The 20,142-nt window shown below is 47.4% G+C and overlaps 1 protein-coding gene across 1 annotated transcript in view; it reads left to right on the forward strand.

Moving 5' to 3' along the window:
- MYO15A (myosin XVA) overlaps window positions 1–20,142 on the forward strand; it is a 168,957-nt gene that overhangs the window by 23,876 nt on the left and 124,939 nt on the right. The window contains 14 exon segments of the mRNA XM_060260643.1: window positions 767–870; window positions 2,801–2,864; window positions 5,144–5,257; window positions 5,417–5,578; window positions 6,127–6,240; window positions 6,516–6,574; window positions 7,275–7,398; window positions 8,902–8,997; window positions 9,275–9,406; window positions 11,992–12,117; window positions 13,805–13,882; window positions 15,753–15,803; window positions 15,805–15,905; window positions 19,765–19,810. Of these exon segments, the coding sequence (XP_060116626.1) occupies window positions 767–870; window positions 2,801–2,864; window positions 5,144–5,257; window positions 5,417–5,578; window positions 6,127–6,240; window positions 6,516–6,574; window positions 7,275–7,398; window positions 8,902–8,997; window positions 9,275–9,406; window positions 11,992–12,117; window positions 13,805–13,882; window positions 15,753–15,803; window positions 15,805–15,905; window positions 19,765–19,810 (1,371 nt within the window).

A 20,142-nucleotide genomic window follows, 5' to 3' on the forward strand; every position in this document is an offset into this window, starting at 1 on the left:
TTAGTTGGAGATGCCGGGGATTGAACCTGGGATCTTCTGAATGCCAAGCAGAGGCTCTACCACTGAGCCACAGCCCTTCTCCATTAGTCTCCAGGGTCTCAGGCAGAGGTCTTCCCCATCTCCTTCTGCCTGGTCCTTTCCACTGGAGATGCCGGGGATTGAACCTGGGATCTTCTGAATGCCGAGCAGAGGCTCTACCACTGAGCCACAGCCCTTCTCCATTAGTCTCCAGGGTCTCAGGCAGAAGTCTTCCCCATCTCCTTCTGCCTGGTCCTTTCCACTGGAGATGCCGTGGATTGAACCTGGGATCTTCTGAATGCCGAGCAGAGGCTCTACCACTGAGCCACAGCCCTTCTCCATTAGTCTCCAGGGTCTCAGGCAGAGGTCTTCCCCATCTCCTTCTGCCTGGTCCTTTCCACTGGAGATGCCAGGGATTGAACCTGGGATCTTCTGAATGCCGAGCAGAAGCTCTACCACCGAGCCACAGCCCCTCCCCAACTTGCATACAGTTGAGCCACACTTTCTGTCATGCCGATACGTAACTGCATCTGTGCACAGACAATTTCAGAAGTTTTTGTTTCACCTATCTGTCATCTGGTCCCCCAACTAAAACAGAGAGGTTTACCCCATGGATAACACAGGTAGCTGCAGGTGAGAAACGTCTAGTTTAAAAAAAAAAAAGTTTTGTCCTCTTGTAAGTGCCTGATTGTGTTTTCTTGTGTGTTTTCTGTGTTTTCCTGTGTGTGCATTTGTCTGGGCGGGTCAGATTCTTGAAGCGACTCCTCTACTGGAATCCTTCGGGAACGCCAAGACTGTGCGGAATGACAATTCCAGCAGGTTTGGGAAATTTGTGGAAATCTTTCTGGACGAGTAAGTAATTCCCTGTTTCTTCCAATAGCTTTCTCCTCTGTCAGTCTTGGGTGCTTAATGTTGTTATATTACATTTTTTTGGTAAAACATTACATCATAAGAACATAAGAGAAGCCATGTTAGATCAGGCCAATGGCCCATCCAGTCCAACACTCTGTATCACACAGTGGCAAAAAAAAAAATTATACACACACATACACACACACACACTGTGGCTAATAGCCACTGATGGACTTCTGCTCCATATTTTTATCTAAACCCCTCTTGAAGCTGGCTATACTTGTGGCCGCCACCCCCTCCTGTGGCAGTGAATTCCACATGTTAATCACCCTTTGGGTGAAGAAGTACTTCCTTCTATCCGTTTTAACCTGTCTGCTCAGCAATTTCATCAAATGCCCACGAGTTCTTGTATTGTGAGAAAGGGAGAAAAGTACTTCTTTCTCTACTTTCTCCATCCCATGCATTATCTTGTAAACCTCTATCATGTCACCCCGCAGTCGACGTTTCTCCATTCCATTTGTGAGGAACTTTGGGCAAGCCAAGTTGGTCCCCCCAATTTGGCCTTCATGAACAACTCTGTGGGATAGGCTATGCTGAGACTTTCTGGTCTAAAGTCACCCAGAGTGAAATTTGAACCTGGGTTACCCTTAAAGTTGCCAATCTCCAGGCATAAAGGGGTTTAGGCAACAGGCCTCCAGTAACAGAGTCTCAAATAAATCAAATTCCAACGTTCTTTGTTATATGAACATATGAAGCTGCCTTATACTGAATCAGACTTTTGGTCCATCAAAGTCAGTATTGTCTTCTCAGACTGGCAGCGGCTCTCCAGGGTCTCAAGCTGAGGTTTTTCACACCTTTTTGCCTGGACCCTTTTTTGGAGATGCCGGGGACTTAACCTGGGACCTTCTACTTACCACTGAGCCACCGTCCCTCCCTTAGAAATTTTGTCTAGAATTCTGAACATATGAAACTGCCTTCTACTGAATCAGACCCTGGGTCCATCAAAGTATTGTCTCCTCAGACTGGCAGTGGCTCTCCAGGGTCTCAAGCAGAGGTTTTCCACACCTATTTGCCTGGACCCTTTTTTGGAGATGCCAGGGATTGAACCTGGGACCTTCTGCTTCCCAAGCAGATGCTCTACCACTGAGCCACCATCCCTCCCCTATATATTTTTTAATAAATGTCTTAAATTATAACAATAATCTTCCTCATTACATCCCAAAATTTTCCAGAGAAAACGGAACACAGTAGCCAGAATATGCAATTTAAAAAAATCCAGCGGTAATATACTTAAGATGAGAACCAGTCTCAATTACGCAGATAGCATCTATTCCTACATTCTGTGGTTCTTTCCTCTTCCATATAGCTTCAATCCAAATTAATTCTAAATATTAGCTTAGCTGCTTGCTTACGAGTAGAATCAGTTTCCCACTGCTTCACACAGGTCTTTTTTTTTTTTAAAGCAGGAATGCAGTTCTGGCTGGCTTGGTGTCAGGGGTCGTGGTCTAATATGCAAATGAGTTCCTGCTGGACTTTTTCCTACAAAAAAAGACCTGTGTGAGACAATGGTGATGTCAGGAGGTGTGGTCTAATATGCAAATAAGTTCCTGCTGGGCTTTTCCTACCCCAAAAGCCCTGGTTTCACATCAAAATGCTTTTTTTAAAGCGTCAAGGAATACCCATTTCTACAAGAGCACTCCCATTTCTGCAATCTTCCACAAGGTGGCAATCTTTAATCTCAGAATTGCAGCTGATGGGCACAGAGCAGTTCCCCTGGAGGGAATGGCAGCTTTGGGGGAGTGGTCTTTGTTAAATGGTTGCCAACCTCTAGGTAGGGCCTTGAGTTCTCCCAGGGCCCAGATTCTAGAGCTGCAAGGCGCTGGAGGAACGGAAAGTGATCGGACACAAATTCTAAGTTTTCTCTCTGCAGCAAGCTCATCTGTGGTGCCATAACTTCGCAGTACCTTCTGGAGAAGTCCAGAGTGGTCTTTCAGGTGAGAGTCTATCCTCCTCCTCCTTTCCCACTCCAAAATCTTTTCCGTAGAAGCTGGAGGGGAGGGGCTTAGCTACACACAAATCCCAGAGAGGTCAGCTGGAATAAAACAAATCATGGGCTGTTCGGGGCACGTGGTAAATGAGCACACTTTGCTAGGCTTCCCAATCCCCAGGTCCCAGCGGGGGATACCCCGGTTTTACAGGCTTTCCCCCTCCCCCAGCCAGCTGGCCGGCGGGGGAAGCCCCTCCCCCACAGTCATTATGCGCCTCCATGAATGATTCCCTTAGGGAATGATGGGGAATTGATCTGTGGGTATCGGGGGCTCTGAGGGGGCTGTTTTTTGAGGTAGAGGCGCCAAATTTTCAATATAGCATCTAGTGCCTCTCCCCAAAATACCCCCCAAGTTTCAAAAGGATTGGACCAGGGGGTCCAATTCTACGAGCCCCAAAAGAAGGTGCCCCTATCCTTCATTATTTCCTATGGAAGGAAGGCATTTAAAAAGATGTGCTGTCCCTTTAAATGTGATGGACAGAACTCCCTTGGAGTTCAATTCTGCTTATCACACCCTTGCTCCTGGCTCCTCCCCAATGTCTCCTGGCTCCACCCCCAAAGTCCCCAGATATTTCTTGAATTGGACTTGGCAACCCTACACTTTGCTCATGTTAATTTTTTCTAATTGGAGCACCTTAAGGGAGGGCCCGGCCCTCTCTGTATGCAGAAGTCTATTCTTAGCAATAGATTTGGCCAAGAGTCCCCAGCATAATGGTGCCCATGCCCACCTTTCCTGGCAACCACCCACTGTTCATCGGTAGCGGGCAGAGCCAAGTGGCCATTGGAGAGTTGAATGGCTGTGCAGTTTTTTAAAAGAGCATTGCTATGGCAACAGCTGTCACCACAGCACGAGCATCTTTCCTGTGTGACTGTAGGTAAGCGATGGCAGCCATTTTGTGGCCGGTTCTGCCTCGTCTGGCAGCCATTTTGTGGCTGCAGCCACCATACTGTGTGGAAATTCCAAAGACCCCCACAGGCTCAGAAAGGTTGGGGACCCCCCGGATCTGGCTATCGATAAAAATCAACCAATCTATAATTATTTCGTTCATTGTATTTGTACCGTGGGGAGGTGCACCATTCATATCTGGAGTGGAGGAGGTTCCAAATATCTATATCTCTATATCTGTTTACCTGTATATGTATTTATATCTATATATATGTATTAGGGGTGGCCAAACTGTGGCTCGGGAGCCACATGTGGCTCTTTCACACATATTGTGAGCCTCTCGAAGCCCCCAACGCCCCATCGGCTGGCGTGGAAAAGGCACTTCACTCTTTAAACCACTTCTCCAAGCCAAGCTCACTGGTGGTTTGGAGAATGCATTTAAAGTTAGTTACTTTCTTTCCACCCTCCCTCCCTAGCTCCCTCTCTTCCTGTCTTACAGCTCTTCAAACATCAGATGTTCACATCTTGTGGCTCTCAAACATCTGACATTTATTCTATGTGGTTCTTATAGGGTTGCCAAGTCCAATTCAAGAAATATCTGGGGACTTTGGGGGTGGAGCCAGGAGACTTTGGGGGTGGAGCCAGGAGACTTTGGGGGTGGAGTCAAGATCAAGGCTGTGACAAGCATCATTGAACTCCAAAGGGAGTTCTGGCCATCACATTTCAAGGGACAGCACAACTTTTCAATGCCTTCCTTTCAGAGGAAATGATGAATAGGGGCACCTTCTTTTGGGGCTCATAGAATTGGCCCCCCTGGTCCAATCTTTTTGAAACTTGGGAGGTATTTTGGGGAGAGGCACTAGATGCTATACTGAAAATTTGGTGCCTCTACCCCAAAACACAGCCCCCCCCCCCAGAGCCCCAGATACCCGCGGATCAATTCTCTATGATTTTCTATGGGAATAAATCTCCATAGGGAATAACAGAGTTCCCAGCAGACATTTCCCTCCCCCCACTTTCTGACGACCCTGAAGTGGGGGGAGGGTCTCCAAACCTGGGGATCCCCTGCTCCCACCTGGGGATTGGCAACCCTAGGTTCTTATTAAGCAAGTTTGGTTACCCCTGATCTATCTATCTATCTATCTATCTATCTATCTATCTATCTATCTATCTATCTATCTATCTATCTATCTATCTATCTATCTATCTATCTATCTATCTATCTATCTATCTATCTATCTATCTATCTATCATCTTCCCAGCTACCTACCTATGTCTGTATCTGAGTTCTGGTTTTTCTAGTGATAATGCCCTTCTCTCTGTGCTTTCTTCTTATGTAGGCCAATAATGAACGGAATTACCATATCTTTTACGAGATGTTGGCGGGCCTTCCTGGGCATCAGAAGCGCAAATTCTTCCTCCAAGAGGCCGAAACATATTTTTACCTGAACCAGGTATGCCCCTTGCCCCCAAAGCATCAATGAAACAAAAAAACCCTGTCAGGTGTTGGCATTTGTGGCACATAAAAGCCCCAAAGTTGAGTTCAGGATGGAGAGACCCTTCTTGCGGGGTTATATCCATGGGGACAGATCCCTCCCTTCATCCTTACGCAGGGCGGGAACTGTGAGATTCCTGGTAAAGCAGATGCAGAAGACTTCCACAGGCTGTTGACGTCCATGGAGGCCCTTCACTTCAGCCTCGACGACCAGAACAGCATCTTCCGAATTCTGTCTTCCATCCTCCACCTGGGGAATGTCTATTTTGAAAAATATGAGGTAAGTAGTGGCCAGGGAGGGGGAGAGGGGCCAGTCTGAACATGGAGAATCAGTTTATGAGATCATTAGTTGCTGAAGATTTTCCAGACTGCATGGCTGTGGTCTTGGCAAAGTAGTACCTGACGTTTCGCCAGCAGCTGTGACCGGCTTCCTCAGAGGTATAACACAGAAAGATAGAGTTGTCTCTGTGTCAAAAGTGAGAGGAAAGAAAAAGAAAATGGTAGGAATTTATATCTACTCAGGAAGGTGGGGTAGGGCTGAGTCATGATCTTGTAAGAATATCCCAGACTGTGACGTGTTAATGGAGGAGCTTTCCTGAGCAGGTTCCTTTGTATATGGAGCTTTCCTGAGGAGGTTCCTTTGTATATGGAGCTTTCCCGAGGATGTTCCTTTGTATATGGAGCTTTCCTGAGGAGGTTCCTTTGTATATGGAGCTTTCCGGAGGAGGTTCTTTGCATATGAAATAGCTGTTGGAATTCTAATCTTATCTGTAGTGAATTTGTGGGATTGCTTGATCCTCTGAGTGATCTGAACATGGGGCTTTGCAGATCGATTACCAGGAGGTGGCTTCTGTAGTGAGCGCCAGGGAGATCCGGGTTGTGGCCGAGCTCTTGCAGATCTCCCCCGAATGCCTGCAGAAGGCGGTTACCTTCAAAGTGACGGTAAGGAGGCCAAGAGCCATGAACTGCAGTCGGGATCAAGGGAGGGGTGGGTATGCAGGACCACACGTGTATCATGGCCAAGACCTCGGGCAAGAGTTCCTTCCTCTGACCCATTGTCCTGGCTGTGTGGATCAACATAGAGACAGGCAGTTCTGAACATGCCTGTTTGAATCCCAGACAGGGTTGCCATCCTCCAGGTGGCACCTGGAAATCTCCCGCCATTATGCAGCTGAGGAAGGGAGGCAAGTGTGATTCTTTCCCCTCTTCCCTGACAGGAAACCCTGAGGGAGAAGATCCTCACCCCTCTCACGGTCGATAGCGCTATGGATGCCAGGTGAACAGAAGGCGTTGGAAGGTCCAGAGTCCATATCCTACAACCCACACTTGCAGTTGACAAAACGGTTTTTTGAAAGCTTTGGACATAAATTCCTGGACAAATTTTTCTGACTATAATAGCAGTTTAATTGTCTGGCTTGCCTACTTACTTAGATATTTAGAGGGCTTTTTATTGAGCAGGGATGCACAGGAATGCAGTTCCGGCTGGCTTGGCATCGGGGGTGTGGCTTAATATGCAAATGAGTTCCTGCTGGGCTTTTTCTACAAAAGAAGCCCTGTGTGAAACAATGGCGGTATGGCCTGATATACAAATGAATTCCTGCTGGGCTTTTTCAACAAGAGAAGCCCTGTGTGAAACAATGGTGCTGTCAGGGGGTGTGGCCTAATATCTAAATGAGTTCCTGCTGGGCTTTTTCTACAAAAGAAGCCCTGCGTGAAACAATGGTGATGTCAGGGGGTGTGGCCTAATATACAAATGAGTTCCCGCTGAGATTTTTCTACAAAAGAAGCCCTGTGGTGAAACAATGGTGATGTCAGGGGTGTGGCTTAATATGCAAATGAGTTTCTGCTGGGCTTTTGCTTGTTCTCCTCCATTTTATCTGCACAACAACCACCCTGCCAGGTAGGCTGACGACTGGATCGCACTGTCAGTTGTTCTTCTGTTAAAGGGCTCTCTCACTTTCTCTTCACCCCCTCAGAGATGCCATTGCCAAAATCCTCTACTCCTTGCTCTTCAACTGGATCACAGAGAGGATAAACCGGCGCATCTACCCCAAGCAAAAGGCCCTGTCCATCGCCATCTTGGACATCTATGGCTTTGAGGTAGGAGGCAGAACCAGTCCTACAATGGAAAGGAATTAGGTTAGGCACAACTCTACCACATTTACGGCAGATCTCACAAACTCACTACAGATAAGATTAGAATTCCAACAGCTATTCCATATGCAAAGGAACCTCCTCAGGAAAGCTCCATATACAACAGGATGCTTTACATTCTGCACAGCCAATCAACCCTGCTGAGCTAAAGCCCCACCCACTTTTTAAAAACACTCAGTGCTAAGAAAGTTGTTGGCGGGCGCCCGCGGACACCACATTGGGGACCCCTGAGAGCCAGTTTGGTGTAGCGGTTAAGTCCTTATCCTTATCTGGCAGAGCCGGGTTTGATTCCCCACTCCTCTACATTCAGCTGCTGAAGCATCCTTGAGTCATTCGCAAGTTCTCGCAAAGCTGTTCCTCTTAAGAGCAGGTTCTGTCATGAGAACATAAAAACATAAGAGAAGCCATGTTAGATCAGGCCAATGGCCCATCCAGTCCAACACTCTGAGTCACACAGTGGCCAAAAAAAATTATGTATATATATATACATACATACATACATACATACATACATACACACACACACACACACACACACACACACTGTGACTAATAGCCACTGATGGACCTCTGCTCCATATTTTTATCTAACCCCCTCTTGAAGGTGGCTATGCTTGTGGCCACCACCACCTCCTGTGGCAGTGAATTCCACATGTTAATCACCCTTTGGGTGAAGAAGTACTTCCTTTTATCCGTTTTAACCTGTCTGCTCAGCAATTTCATCGAATGCCCCCGAGTTCTTGTATTGTGAGAAAGGGCTCACAATACAATGTCAGAGCTCTCTCAGCCCCACCTACCTCACAGGGTGTCTGTTGTGGGGAGCAGAAGGGAAAGAAGATTGTAAACTGCTCTGAGACTCCTTTGGGTAGTGAAAGGTGTGGTATAAATCCAGTCTCCCCCTCCTCTTCTTCATTTTCCTCTTTTTCTAGCTGAATGATAAGAACATGACCTTCTCTAAGAATGGGCTTGATTTCATTAGGAATGTTATCTGATGTCTGAAAATCTGATTATCTGTCTGGCTGAAACCTCAATTCAAACTCAAATCCTGGACTCTTACCCAGAGCTGATCTGCAGTCTTTCCAACTGATACAAGAGCTGATTACAGATAATATCTCTCTCTCTCTCCAGTTTGGTGTAGTGATTAAGTGCGCGGACTCTTATCTGGGAGAACTGGGTTTGATTCCCCACTCCTCCACTTGCAGCGGCTGGAATGGCCTTGGGCCAGCCATAGCTCTTGCAGAGGTTGTCCTTGAAAGGGCAGCTGCTGTCAAAGCTCTCTCAACCCCAACCACCTCACAGGGTGTCTGTTGTGGGGGAGGAAGAGAAAGGAGATTGTGACCACTCTGAAATTCAGAGTATAGGGCGTGATATAAATCCAATATTATCATCATCTTCTTCTTCCTTTTCCTCTCTCTCTCAAAGTAAAATATCTTTCTGCTTTGCAAACAGGATCTGGGCTTCAACAGTTTTGAGCAACTGTGCATCAATTATGCCAATGAGTACATCCAATTCTTCTTCAACAAGATCGTTTTCAAGGAAGAACAGGTGAGGCTTTCTCGATCTCTTTGCCCAGAGGTGTCCAAGTGTTACAGATTGCTGCCAAATAACCATACCCAGCATTCATAGGGTGTTTTTATCATATGAAAGTGCTTCACCCCTATGAGCTGGCTGTGATCTTCACAACCGCCCTGCAAAGCGGGCCAGGCGTAGAATCTGCCTGAAAGACAGAGGCCACCTAGTGGATGAACGGCAGAGATGAGCTTTGAAATCAACAGCAGCTCGACTCTTGGCCGCAACCTTAACCTCTCGGTTCTGGGTTCAGGAGGAATATATCCGGGAGCAGATCGAGTGGAGGGAAATCCCGTTCAACGACAACCAGCCGTGTATCGACCTTATTGCCCAGAAGCCTTACGGGATCTTGCGGATCCTGGACGATCAAAGCAGCTTCCCTCAGGTGACATTCTTTGGGGGAGGCTGGGGGTGGTCACAAAATGGGGAGGATTGGGGGGACAAAATTCACTCTTAGTGTATGTGTGTGTGAGCTTCATTTCCTGTGATGCTGAGGTTGAGGGGGGGAGTGTCCAGGAGGTGTGAGGGGTAGGATTGGCAGCTCTGGGTGGGGAAATACTTGGAGATTTGGGGTTGGGGGAGTTTGGGGAGGGGAGGGAGTTCAATGGCATAGAATGCCATAGAGCAGGGGTGTCAAACATGCAACCCAGGGGCCGAATCAGGCCCCCGAGCAACTGGCTGTCATCTGCTTCCTTCTCCCTCTCTCTTGCTTCCTTCCGCATCTCAGCTTGCTTTGCCAGGCTTGCTCAATCACACAGGAGCTACAGAGCAAAGCCTCTGTTTTCTCCATTGGCTGAGGCTCCCCCTCCTCCTGGTCCCCTGAGGGAGGAAGGAAAGAGCCAGAGCTTCCTTTGCCCACTTCCCTGGATCACATGGGAGATACAAAGAAAGCATCTTTAATGAGTGCTAACTTTTAAAGATTTTTTTAAAAATCTTTGTGTTTGTCTGTGTCCTTTATAAAGTTTATATCTCTGCTACCTGGCATTACATTTTATGACACAGCCCGACAAGGTCTCGTTTATGTCAGATCCGGCCCTCATGAGTTCGACACCCCTCCCATAGAGTTTACTTTCCAAAGTAGCCATTTTCTCCGGGTGTCTCTGGCAATCCGTTGTAATCGCAGGAGATCTCAAGCCACTACCTGGAGGTTGGCAACCCGAGGAGTAGGGTCACCAGCTCAGGATTGGGGAAATACCTGGAGATTTTGGCAGTAGAGGGTGAAGGTGGCAAAGTTTGAGGAGGGACTTCATTGGGGTACAACGCCATAGAATTCATCCAACGAAGCAGCCATTTTCTCCAGGGGAACTGATCTCAGCCATCTGAAGATGATCTGTAAAAGCAGAAGATCTCCAGGCCCTACCTGGAGATTGGCAACCTGAGGAGGGAATCTTCATCTAAGCCTCTTGACATTTCTGTGTTGGGTAGGAGAGCACTCATATGAATTCGAGTTGGTCTTCCCGAAGAAGAAAGATACTCTGCACGTACTCAGAGGCTCATTGGTGCTTGAGTCAAAAGGCCTAAAGTTGCCCAGAGAGTTCCATGGCAGAGTAGAGATTCAAACCGGCATCTTCCAGATCGTAGCCCAACCCTCTAACTCAGGGGTGTCGGTCTCAATTGTTCTGAGGGCTGGATCTGACACAAATGAGAACTTGTCAGGTTGGGCAATGTTTGTCATAAAATGTAATGTCAGGTACTGGTAGGCTTGCCAATCCCCAAGTCCCGGCAGGGGTTCTTCCGCTTTCCCAGACTCCTTCCCGCCCCCAGTCAGCTGGCCGGCGAGGGGAAGCCCCGCCCCCGAAGCCACCATGTGATTTCCCCCCCCCCCTCCGGAGGCTCCAGTCTCCGACTGGAAAGGCTTCCTCTTGGGATGGGGTGTCTGTGTTACTTGGAAGAAGTTGGCAGCAACTCGTGAGTAGAGAGGCCAGTCCCTCGCTTCAGAGTCACCAGAAACTGTGGGGGACAGGGAAACGTCTGCTGAGCACTTCATTATTCTCTATGTGGAGATTGATTCTCATAGGGTATAATGGGGAATTGATCTGGAGGTTTCGGGGGCTCCTGGGGAGCTGTTTTTTGTGATAGAGGCACCAAATTTTCATTATAGTATCTAGTGCCTCTCCCCCAAGTTTCAAAACAATTGGACCAGGGGGTCCAATTGTATGAGCCCCAAAAGAAGGTGCCCCTATCCTTCATTATTTCCTATGGAAGGAAGACATTTTAAAAGGTGTGCTGTCCCTTTAAATGTGATGGCCAGAACTCCCTTGGAGTTCAATTATGCTTGTCACACCCTTGCTCCTGGCTCCGCCCCCAATGTCTCCTGGCTCCACCCCCAAAGTCCTCAGATATTTCTTGAATTGGACTTGGCAACCCTAGGGACTGGAGATATAAACACAATTAAGGATTTAAAAAAAAATCTTAAAATGGAACATGCTTAAAGAAGTATTGCGTGTTGGGCTTAAAGGTACTTTTCTCTCCCATGGGATCCAGGGAACTGGGCAAAGGAAGCCCCGACTCTTTCCTTCCTTCCCCAGGGGACCAGGAGGGGGAGGAGCCTCAGCCAATAGAAGAGAGAGAGACTTGGCTCAGTAGCTCTGCTGTGTGATTGAGAGAGCCTTGCACAGCAAGATCTCCCTCCCTCCATCCTCAGCCAATGGAGAAAATAGAGACTTTGCTCTGTAGCTCCTGAGCGATTGAGCAAGCCTGGCAAAGCAAGCTGTGATGCAGAAGGGAGCGAGAGGGAGAAGGAAGCAGATGACAGCCGGTTGCTCAGGGGGAGGGGGCTGATAGGAGCCCTCCGGGGGGCCTGATTTGGCCCCTGGGTGGCATGTTTGACATCCCTGCTCTAGCTTCTGCTCACTGTAAAGCTGTAATCTGGAGAGTGGGTCCATAGCAAAGTTGACTTTGAACACAGGCTTCCCAGATCCCATTGGGATCATGTCCCCCCTCTGCTGAATTCTTCCTCCGTCTTTCCAGGCGACGGACCACACGTTTCTCCAGAAGTGTCACTACCACCATGGTTCCAACGAGTTGTACTGCAAGCCAAAGATGCCGCTGCCGGAGTTCACCATTAAGCATTACGCTGGCAAAGTCACCTACCAGGTGAGTGGCGGGGAGTCTCCCAAGTAGGGTTGCCAAGTCCAATTCAAGAAATATCTGGGGACTTTGGGGGTGGAGCCAAGATCAAGGGTGTGACAAGCATAATTGAACTCCAAAGGGAGCTCTGGCCATCGCATTTAAAGGGATGGCACACATTTTCAATGCCTTCCTTCCATAGGAAATCATGAAGGATGGGGCACCTTCTTTTGGGGCTCATAGCATTGGACCCCCTGGTCCAATCTTTTTGAAACTTAGGGGTTATTTTGGGGAGAGGCACTTGATGCTATACTGAAAATTTGGTGCCTCTACCTGAAAAAACAGGCCCCCCCAGAGCCCCAGATATCCGCGGATCAATTCTCCATTATTTTCTATGGGAATAAATCTCCCTAGGGAATACTAGAGTTCCCAGCAGACATTTTCCTCCCCTCCCCCCGCTTTCTGATGACCCTGAAGCGGGGGGAGGGCCTCCAAACCGGGGGATCCCCTGCCCCCACCTGGGGATTGGCAACCCTACTCCCAAGAGCAAACAAAAAAGGGGGAGGAGCTAGAATGCAGGGCCGGATTAAAATTAGGCCAAGTAGGCACTGGTCTATGGGCCCCCAAACTTTTAGGGGCCCTGGGTCAGCTTTCCCTCCAGTTTCCCCCCTGCTTGCAGCCCTCCCAGCCTGCACACGCAGCCAGCAACTGAGCCGCTCTTTGCCCGACTTGCCTGGTGTGGCTGCTGCTGGCGTCGTCGCCAAGTTTGCCTCTCTCTGCCTCTCCCCCGCAGTTTAGTAAAAAGGGGCTTTTCAGAAGGTGCCTGCAGGCTGCAGCGGGGGACGTGGAGTGGGCACTCTGAGATAATTTGCGAGGGGCCCCCCAAGGTTTCGACTGCCTAGGGGCCTCCACAGGGTTTAATCCGGCACTGCTGGAATGTGATAAGACCCTCTGCTCCTGCTCCAAAACCAGGACGCGCAGAGATTAGGGTTGCCAAGTCCAATTCAAGAACTATCTGGGGATTTTGGGGGTGGAGCCAGGAGACTTTGGGGGTGGAGCCAGGAGACATTAGGGGTGGAGCCAAGATCAAGGCTGTGACAAGCATCATTGAACTCCAAAGGGAGTTCTGGCCATCACATTGAAAGGGACGGCACACCTCAATTTCTTCCTTCTGCAGGAAATAATGAAAGATGGGGCACCTTCTTTTGGAGCTCATAGAATTGGACCCCCTGGTCCAATCTTTTTGAAACTTGGGGGATATTTTGGGGAGATGCTATATTGAAGATTTGGTGCCTCTACCCCCAAAAACAGCCCCCCCAGAGCCCCAGATACCCGCGGCTCAATTCTCTATGATTTTCTATGGGAATAAATCTCCATAGGGAATAATAGAGTTCCCAGCAGACATTTCCCTCCCCTCCCCGCCGTTTTCTGACGACCCTGAAGCGGGGGGAGGGTCTCCAAACCGGGGGATCCCCTGCCCCCACCTGGGGATTGGCAACCCTAGCAGAGATGTTAAAATAGTTTTGGAGGAAACTGTACCTGCAGTGTCGTGGAATCTGTTTGGCTGAATACTGCATACGGTTCTGGTCACCGTGCCTCCAAAAAGGGACATTGCAGCTTCACGAGCATGTGTAGAGAGGCAGAACAGGATCCTAGGATTGCAGCTTGTCAAAAACGGGGTGATTTGTTTTTTTTTTTTGTCTGCCTCGCCCAGGTGCACAAGTTTTTGGATAAAAACTATGACCAAGTACGTCAAGACGTCCTGGAACTTTTTGTCAACAGTAAGGTCAAAGTAGGTGTTCGGGTTGTTCTCTGTCTGTCTTCTGGGGGGGGGGGCATTGATAACAGAGTTTGGGGAAACAAAACTGAAGAAAAGATCAGGGGGCCAGCATGGTCTTGGGGGCACCACTACGCTGCACTCACTTGCCACTGACACTGCTGTCTTTAAAGCTTTTCCTATCCTGGGAACTGTGCCCACGATGCGTTGCTTCTCTTTCTGTGAGCTACTGTGTCTCTCAGGTTCAGCCCAGTTCTCCTTATAGCGAAACTACAGGATCTAAGCGTACAGCTGTGTAAATAAAAAAAAATGCTAAGAGACACCATAAATTTAAGACAGCGTAATGTAAAGGTCAGTGGTGTTCTGACAAAAACTTGCACATAGGACTTCAAATAGAAGAAGAAGAAGAAGAAGAAGAAGAAGAAGAAGAAGAAGAAGAAGAAGAAGAAGAAGAAGAAGAAGAAGAAGAAGAAGAAGAAGAAGAAGAAGAAGAAGAATTGCAGATTTATACCCCGCCCTTCTCTCTGAATCAGAGACTCAGAGCGGCTTACAATCTCCTGTATCTTCTCCCCCCCCACAACAGACACCCTGTGAGGTGGGTGGGGCTGAGAAGAAGAGGAAGAAGACTGCAGATTTATACCCCACCCTTCTCTCTGAATCAGAGACTCAGAGCGGCTTACAATCTCCTGTATCTTCTCCCCCCACAACAGACACCCTGTGAGGTGGGTGGGGCTGAGAAGAAGAGGAAGAAGACTGCAGATTTATACCCGCCCTTCTCTCTGAATCAGAGACTCAGAGCGGCTTACAATCTCCTGTATCTTCTCCCCCCACACAACGACCTCCTGTGAGGTGGATGGGGATGAGAGGGCTCTCACAGCAGCTGCCCTTTCAAGGGACAACCTCTGCCAGAGCTAATGGTGAACCCAAGGCCAATCCAGCAGTGCAAGTGGAGGAGTGGGAATCAAACCCGGTTCTTCCAGATAAGAGTCCACACACTTCACCACTACACCAAACTGGAAAAGAGCATGTAGCAAAAAGACATTAACAGAAGACAGTCAGAAGCAGCCTTTCCAATCACAAAGGAGTGACAATATTCCAGTATTTCGTTCATGGAACTAAAATAAGCCCTTCCCAAGACGTCTGTTCTAGGTATCAAGACTTTTCATCCATCTTTTCTTCAGTTTGGAGGCTTATTTATCACTGGAACTTCTTTTTGAGAACTGGAAATCTTACAGACATGTTCTGACCTTGTTGGTCTCCTGTAAATGCATTGTAAAGATTGGGTTCCAGTGAAGAAAGACAGATGAAACGTCTTGATATCTAGAACAGACGTCTTTGGAAGGGCTTATTTTAGTTCCATGTACTAAATACTGGAATATTGTCACTCCTTTGTGATTGGAAAGACTGTTTTTGAACTCTCTTCTGTTAATGTTTTTTTTGCTACATGCTCTTTTCTATTTGAAGTTTTATGTGCAAGTTTTGTCAGAACACCACTGACCTTTACACTGTCTTTTTGTTTAAAATGTATGGTGTCTCTTAGCGGGTTTTTTTTATTACACAGTTGTCCTTATAGGCAGGCTGACTGCCATGTCAAGACTGCATTTGTGAGAAACGGGACCTTTTCGGTTGCTGCCCCTGCCTTTTGGAACTGGCACCCACTACAGGTTAGTTAGGGACCTACGCAACATAGTTTTCATAATAAGGCTGTTTCTCTTCCAGTGGGCTTTTGATTCGTGAGACGTAGTGTTTACCGATCAGTTGTTCTTCAGTTTCTAAAAGATTAGGGTTTTATTCGGATTGGCTCTTTTTATTAAGTCGTGAGCCACCTTAGCATTGCCTGGTTCTTAGCTGCTGGCCCTCGCCTCTTTTTTTTATTTTGCCCCAGTTGGTAGCGAACCTGTTCTTCAGCCACGCTCAGCTGGTGGCCAGCGACCACCATGATGGGGATGAGCAGCTCCAGCAGACGGAAGTACAAGCCCCCCACCATCGCCTCCAGATTCCAGCAGTCGCTTTTGGAGCTTGTGGAGAAAATGGAAAGGTGAGCAAGGAGGGGCATTTGTAGGGTTGCCAGTCCCCAGGTGGGGGCAGGGAATCCCCCAGTTTGGAGGCCCTCCCCCTGCTTCAGGGTCATCAGAAAGCAGGGGGGGGGGGGAAATGTCTGCTGAGCACTCCGTTATTCCCTATGGAGACCAGTATAATGGAGAATATGACCCACGGGTATCTGGGGCTCTGAGGGAGCTGTTTTTTGAGGTAGAGCACCAAATTTCCAGCATAGCATCCAGTTCCTCTCCTCAAAATACCCTCCAAGTTTCAAAAGCATTGGACCAGGGAGTCCAATTCTGCGAGCCCCCAAAGGAGGTGCCCCTATCCTTCATTATTTCCAATGGAGGGAAGGCATTTAGAAAGTGCGCGATCCCTTTAAATGTGATGGCTGGAACTCCCTTTGGAGTTCAATCACGCTTGTCACAACCTTGGTTCTGGCTCTACCCTCAATGCCTCCTGACTCCACCCCCAAAGTCTCCTGGCTCCACCCCCAAAGTCCCTAGATATTTCTTGAATTGGACTTGGCAACCCTAGGCTTTTGCCAGTCCAGACATGGATGAACCCCTGGGGGGAGGTCTGCATTCAGTGGTCTCCAGCAGCCATGAGCATTAAGTCCATGAGCATTCAAGCCAATTTAAGAGATTTTAAAGTCAATGAATCTCTAAGAGAAGACAGAAGGCAAAAGAAGAAGGGGACGGCAAAAGAGGAGAAGTCTGGACAGCGTTACTGATGTAACTTTGAGCAGACTCGAGAGTGGTGGAAGACAGGAGGGCCTGGTGTGACTTTGTCCATGGGGTCGCAAAGAGTCGGACTCGACTGTGCGACTGAACAACAACAACAAAAGATACATTAAAAAACAAATGCAAGCACTAGATACATTAAATTGGCTTAAATGCTCATTGACTCTTAAATTGCTTAAAATCTGCTTTGAAATATGCATTTCCCAGCATCAGGGTCTTCCCCAGGGAGTGCTCCCTTCTCATTGGGTGGCCAAAGTATTTGAGCTTCAGCTTCAGCATCCGACCTTCCAGGGAACAGTCTGGGTTGATTTCCCTTAGGACTGACTGATTGGATCTTCTTGCAGTCCGAGGGACTCTCGAGTCTTCTCCAGCACCACAGCTCAAAAGCATCTGTTCTTCTGTGCTCTGCCTTCCTTATGTCCAGCTCTCACAGCCATACATTACTACTGGGAATACCATCACTTTGACTGCACGGCTTTGTTGCAGGGTGATGTCTCTACTTTTATTATACTGCCCAGGTTCGCCATAGCTGTCCTCCCAAGGAGCAAACGTGTCTTAATTTCATGGCTGCAGTCACCATCTGCAGTGATCTTGGATCCCAGAAATGTGAAGTCCTGTCACTACTTCCATGTCTTCCCCTTCCATTTGCCTCGGGTGATGGGCCAGATGCCACGATCTTAGTTTTTTTTGATGTTGTGTTTCAAGCCTACTTTTGTGCTCTCCTCTTTCAGCCTCAACAAGAGGTATCATCTGCATTTCTGAGGTTGTTGATGTTTTTCCCGGCGATCTTAATTCCGGCTTGTGCTTTATCCAGGCCGGCATTCCGATGATGTACTCTGCATAGAAATTAAATAAGCAGGGTGACAATATACATCCTCGTCAAACTCCTTTTCCTATTCTAAACCAATCAGTTGTTCCATATCCTGTTCTGACAGTTGCTTCTTGACAGGTTTCTTAGTAGACATGTGAGATGGTCTGGTACTCCCATCTCTTTGAGGACTTGCCATAGTTGGTTGTGATCCACACAATCAAAGGCTTTAGTGTAGTCAATGAAACAGAAATAGACGTTTTTCTGATACTCCCGTGCTTTCTCCATAATCCAGCGAATGTTGGCAATTTGATCTCTAGTTCCTCTGCTCTCCGAAACCCATTTGAACTTCTGGTAGTTCCCGATCGACATCCTGCTGAAGCCTAGCTTGTAGGATCTTTAACACGACCTTGCTGGCATGTGAAATGAGTGCAATGGTGCGATAGTTTGAACACTCCTTGTCATTGGCCTTCTTTGGGATTGGAATATAAACTGATCTTTTCCATCCTGTGGCCGCTGTTGCGTTTTCCAGATTTGTTGGAATAATGTGTGCATCACTTTAACAGCATCATCTTTTAGGACTTTGAATAGCTCTACTGCAGGGTGGCCAACAGTAGCTCTCCAGATGTTTTTTGCCTACAACTCCATCAGCCCCAGCCATCTGCCAACAAAAGTCCGTATAGTCAAAGCGATGGTATTCCCCGTAGTGATGTATGGCTGTGAGAGTTGAACCATAAGAAAGGCTGAGCGCAGAAGAATAGATGCTTTCGAGCTGTGGTGCTGGAGAAAAATCTTGAGAGTCCCTTGAATGCAAGAAGATCAGATCAGTCAGCCCTAAGAGAAATCAATCCAGACTGTTCCCTGGAAGGTCAGATGCTGAAGCTGAAGCTCAAATACTTTGGCCATGGAATGAGAAGGGAGCACTCACTGGAGAAGACCTTGATGCTGGGAAAGACAGAAAGCAAAAGAAGAAAGGGACAGCAAAAGATGAGATGGCTGGACTGATGTAACAAACACGAATTTGAGCAGACTTCAGAGGATGGTGAACACGAATTTGAGCAGACTTCAGAGGATGGTGGAAGACAGGAGGGCCCTGGCGTGACTTGGTCCATGGGGTCGCAAAGAGTCGGACTCGACTGTCCGACTGAACAAAAAAAAAGGAGCAATGCACATTAAGTCAATTAAAGACTTAAAAGTATTTAAGTCCATGAATATTTAAATTTTTAGCATTTAATTCTGACATTCTATATTTGCTGTTCTAATGGGCAGTTGAAACTGAAAATGCAAACAGTGAGTAAAGAACGTAGAAACCTTCATTTGAGACCATCACTTCACAGAATGACAGGCTGTTTGCATTTGACTTTTGTATTTTTGTGTATTATTGAAGATTAGCTTTTTGTGTTTTATTCGAAAGATTTTTGTGTATTATTCAGAATATTAGCTTTGTGTGCAGATGTTTTCATGTTGCATTTCCCCACCCCCTGCACACACAGACCTGTTTCCTTGATATGTTTTTGAGGGTGGACTTTTTGTTGCTGGCAGAGTAATTAACACAGCAATGGTGTACAACCTGATTAAACAGTAGATAAAAGGTTTATTTAGGAATTAACCTACTTGGTAGGAAAGAGGAGAGATTGAGATAGGTTCTTAACTACATCTCTGGCTGAGGGTGAGGATAAGATTGAGTGTGGCACTTCTGAGGAGGGGGGAATTGCTCTGACAGTAGCAATCTGAAGACAGACAAGAAATGTCACTTAAAAGGAGAGATGTTGACCTCAATATCCTATCTAATTGTCTTCTTGCTCTCCACCACAGGGTGGTCATCGTCGTCTTCTTCTTCTTCCTCTTCTTCTTCTTCTTCTTCTTCTTCTTCTTCTTCTTCTTCTTCTTCTTCTTCTTCTTCTTCTTCTTCTTCTTCTTCTTCTTCTTCTTCTTCTTCTTCTTCTTCTTCTTCTTCTTCTTCTTCTTCTTCTTCTTCCAGACATTGCCTTTTCAAACATTTGTATCATAGGGGACTGGCATTTGATATGAAGGTTTTTTTTTTTTTTTGTTCTATCAGTGTGGTGGCTTGTTCAAAGCCCTTGAGAAGAGTTTAGGAGGACAGAAATCCCTCCAGTTTATTAACGTACTTAAGCTGGTGAGGTATGTTCGAATCTTCTGTCTGCAAATTCTTGGATGGTCCCTTTTCCTTCCTCCTTTAGAGGAAGCCGGGTATCTCCATTACATTTGTGGTTCTCTCTGTTCAAGTTGCGCTGTTTTGCCCATGAAAAGGTTCGACTTCATTGTGTGTCTTTCTCTCTTCGCAGATGTAACCCTTTCTTTGTCCGGTGCATCAAACCCAACAATAAAAAGGTAGGTGGTTTGTTGTACTTGAAGGCCGAGAGTGGGTGGGGCAGTCTGGCTGTGATTCTGAGCCGGTTTACTTCATCTCCTGTTAATGGAAGGGGCCGTAGCTCAGTGGCAGAGCATCTGCTGGGCATGTGAGAGTTCCCAGGTTCAATCCCCAGCATCTCCAGTTGAAAGGACCAGAGAGCAAATAATGTGAAAGACCTCTGCCTGAGACCCTGGAGAGCTGATAAGTAGCCAATACTGACCTTGATGGACCCGGGGTCTGATTCAGGATAAAGCCGCTTCATGAGTTCATGTATTTACACAATGCAAAACTGAACTACTTAAGAGGGCTT

Source organism: Heteronotia binoei, chromosome 20 (genome assembly GCF_032191835.1).
Source record: "Heteronotia binoei isolate CCM8104 ecotype False Entrance Well chromosome 20, APGP_CSIRO_Hbin_v1, whole genome shotgun sequence".
NCBI classification, from domain to species: Eukaryota; Metazoa; Chordata; class Lepidosauria; order Squamata; family Gekkonidae; genus Heteronotia; species Heteronotia binoei.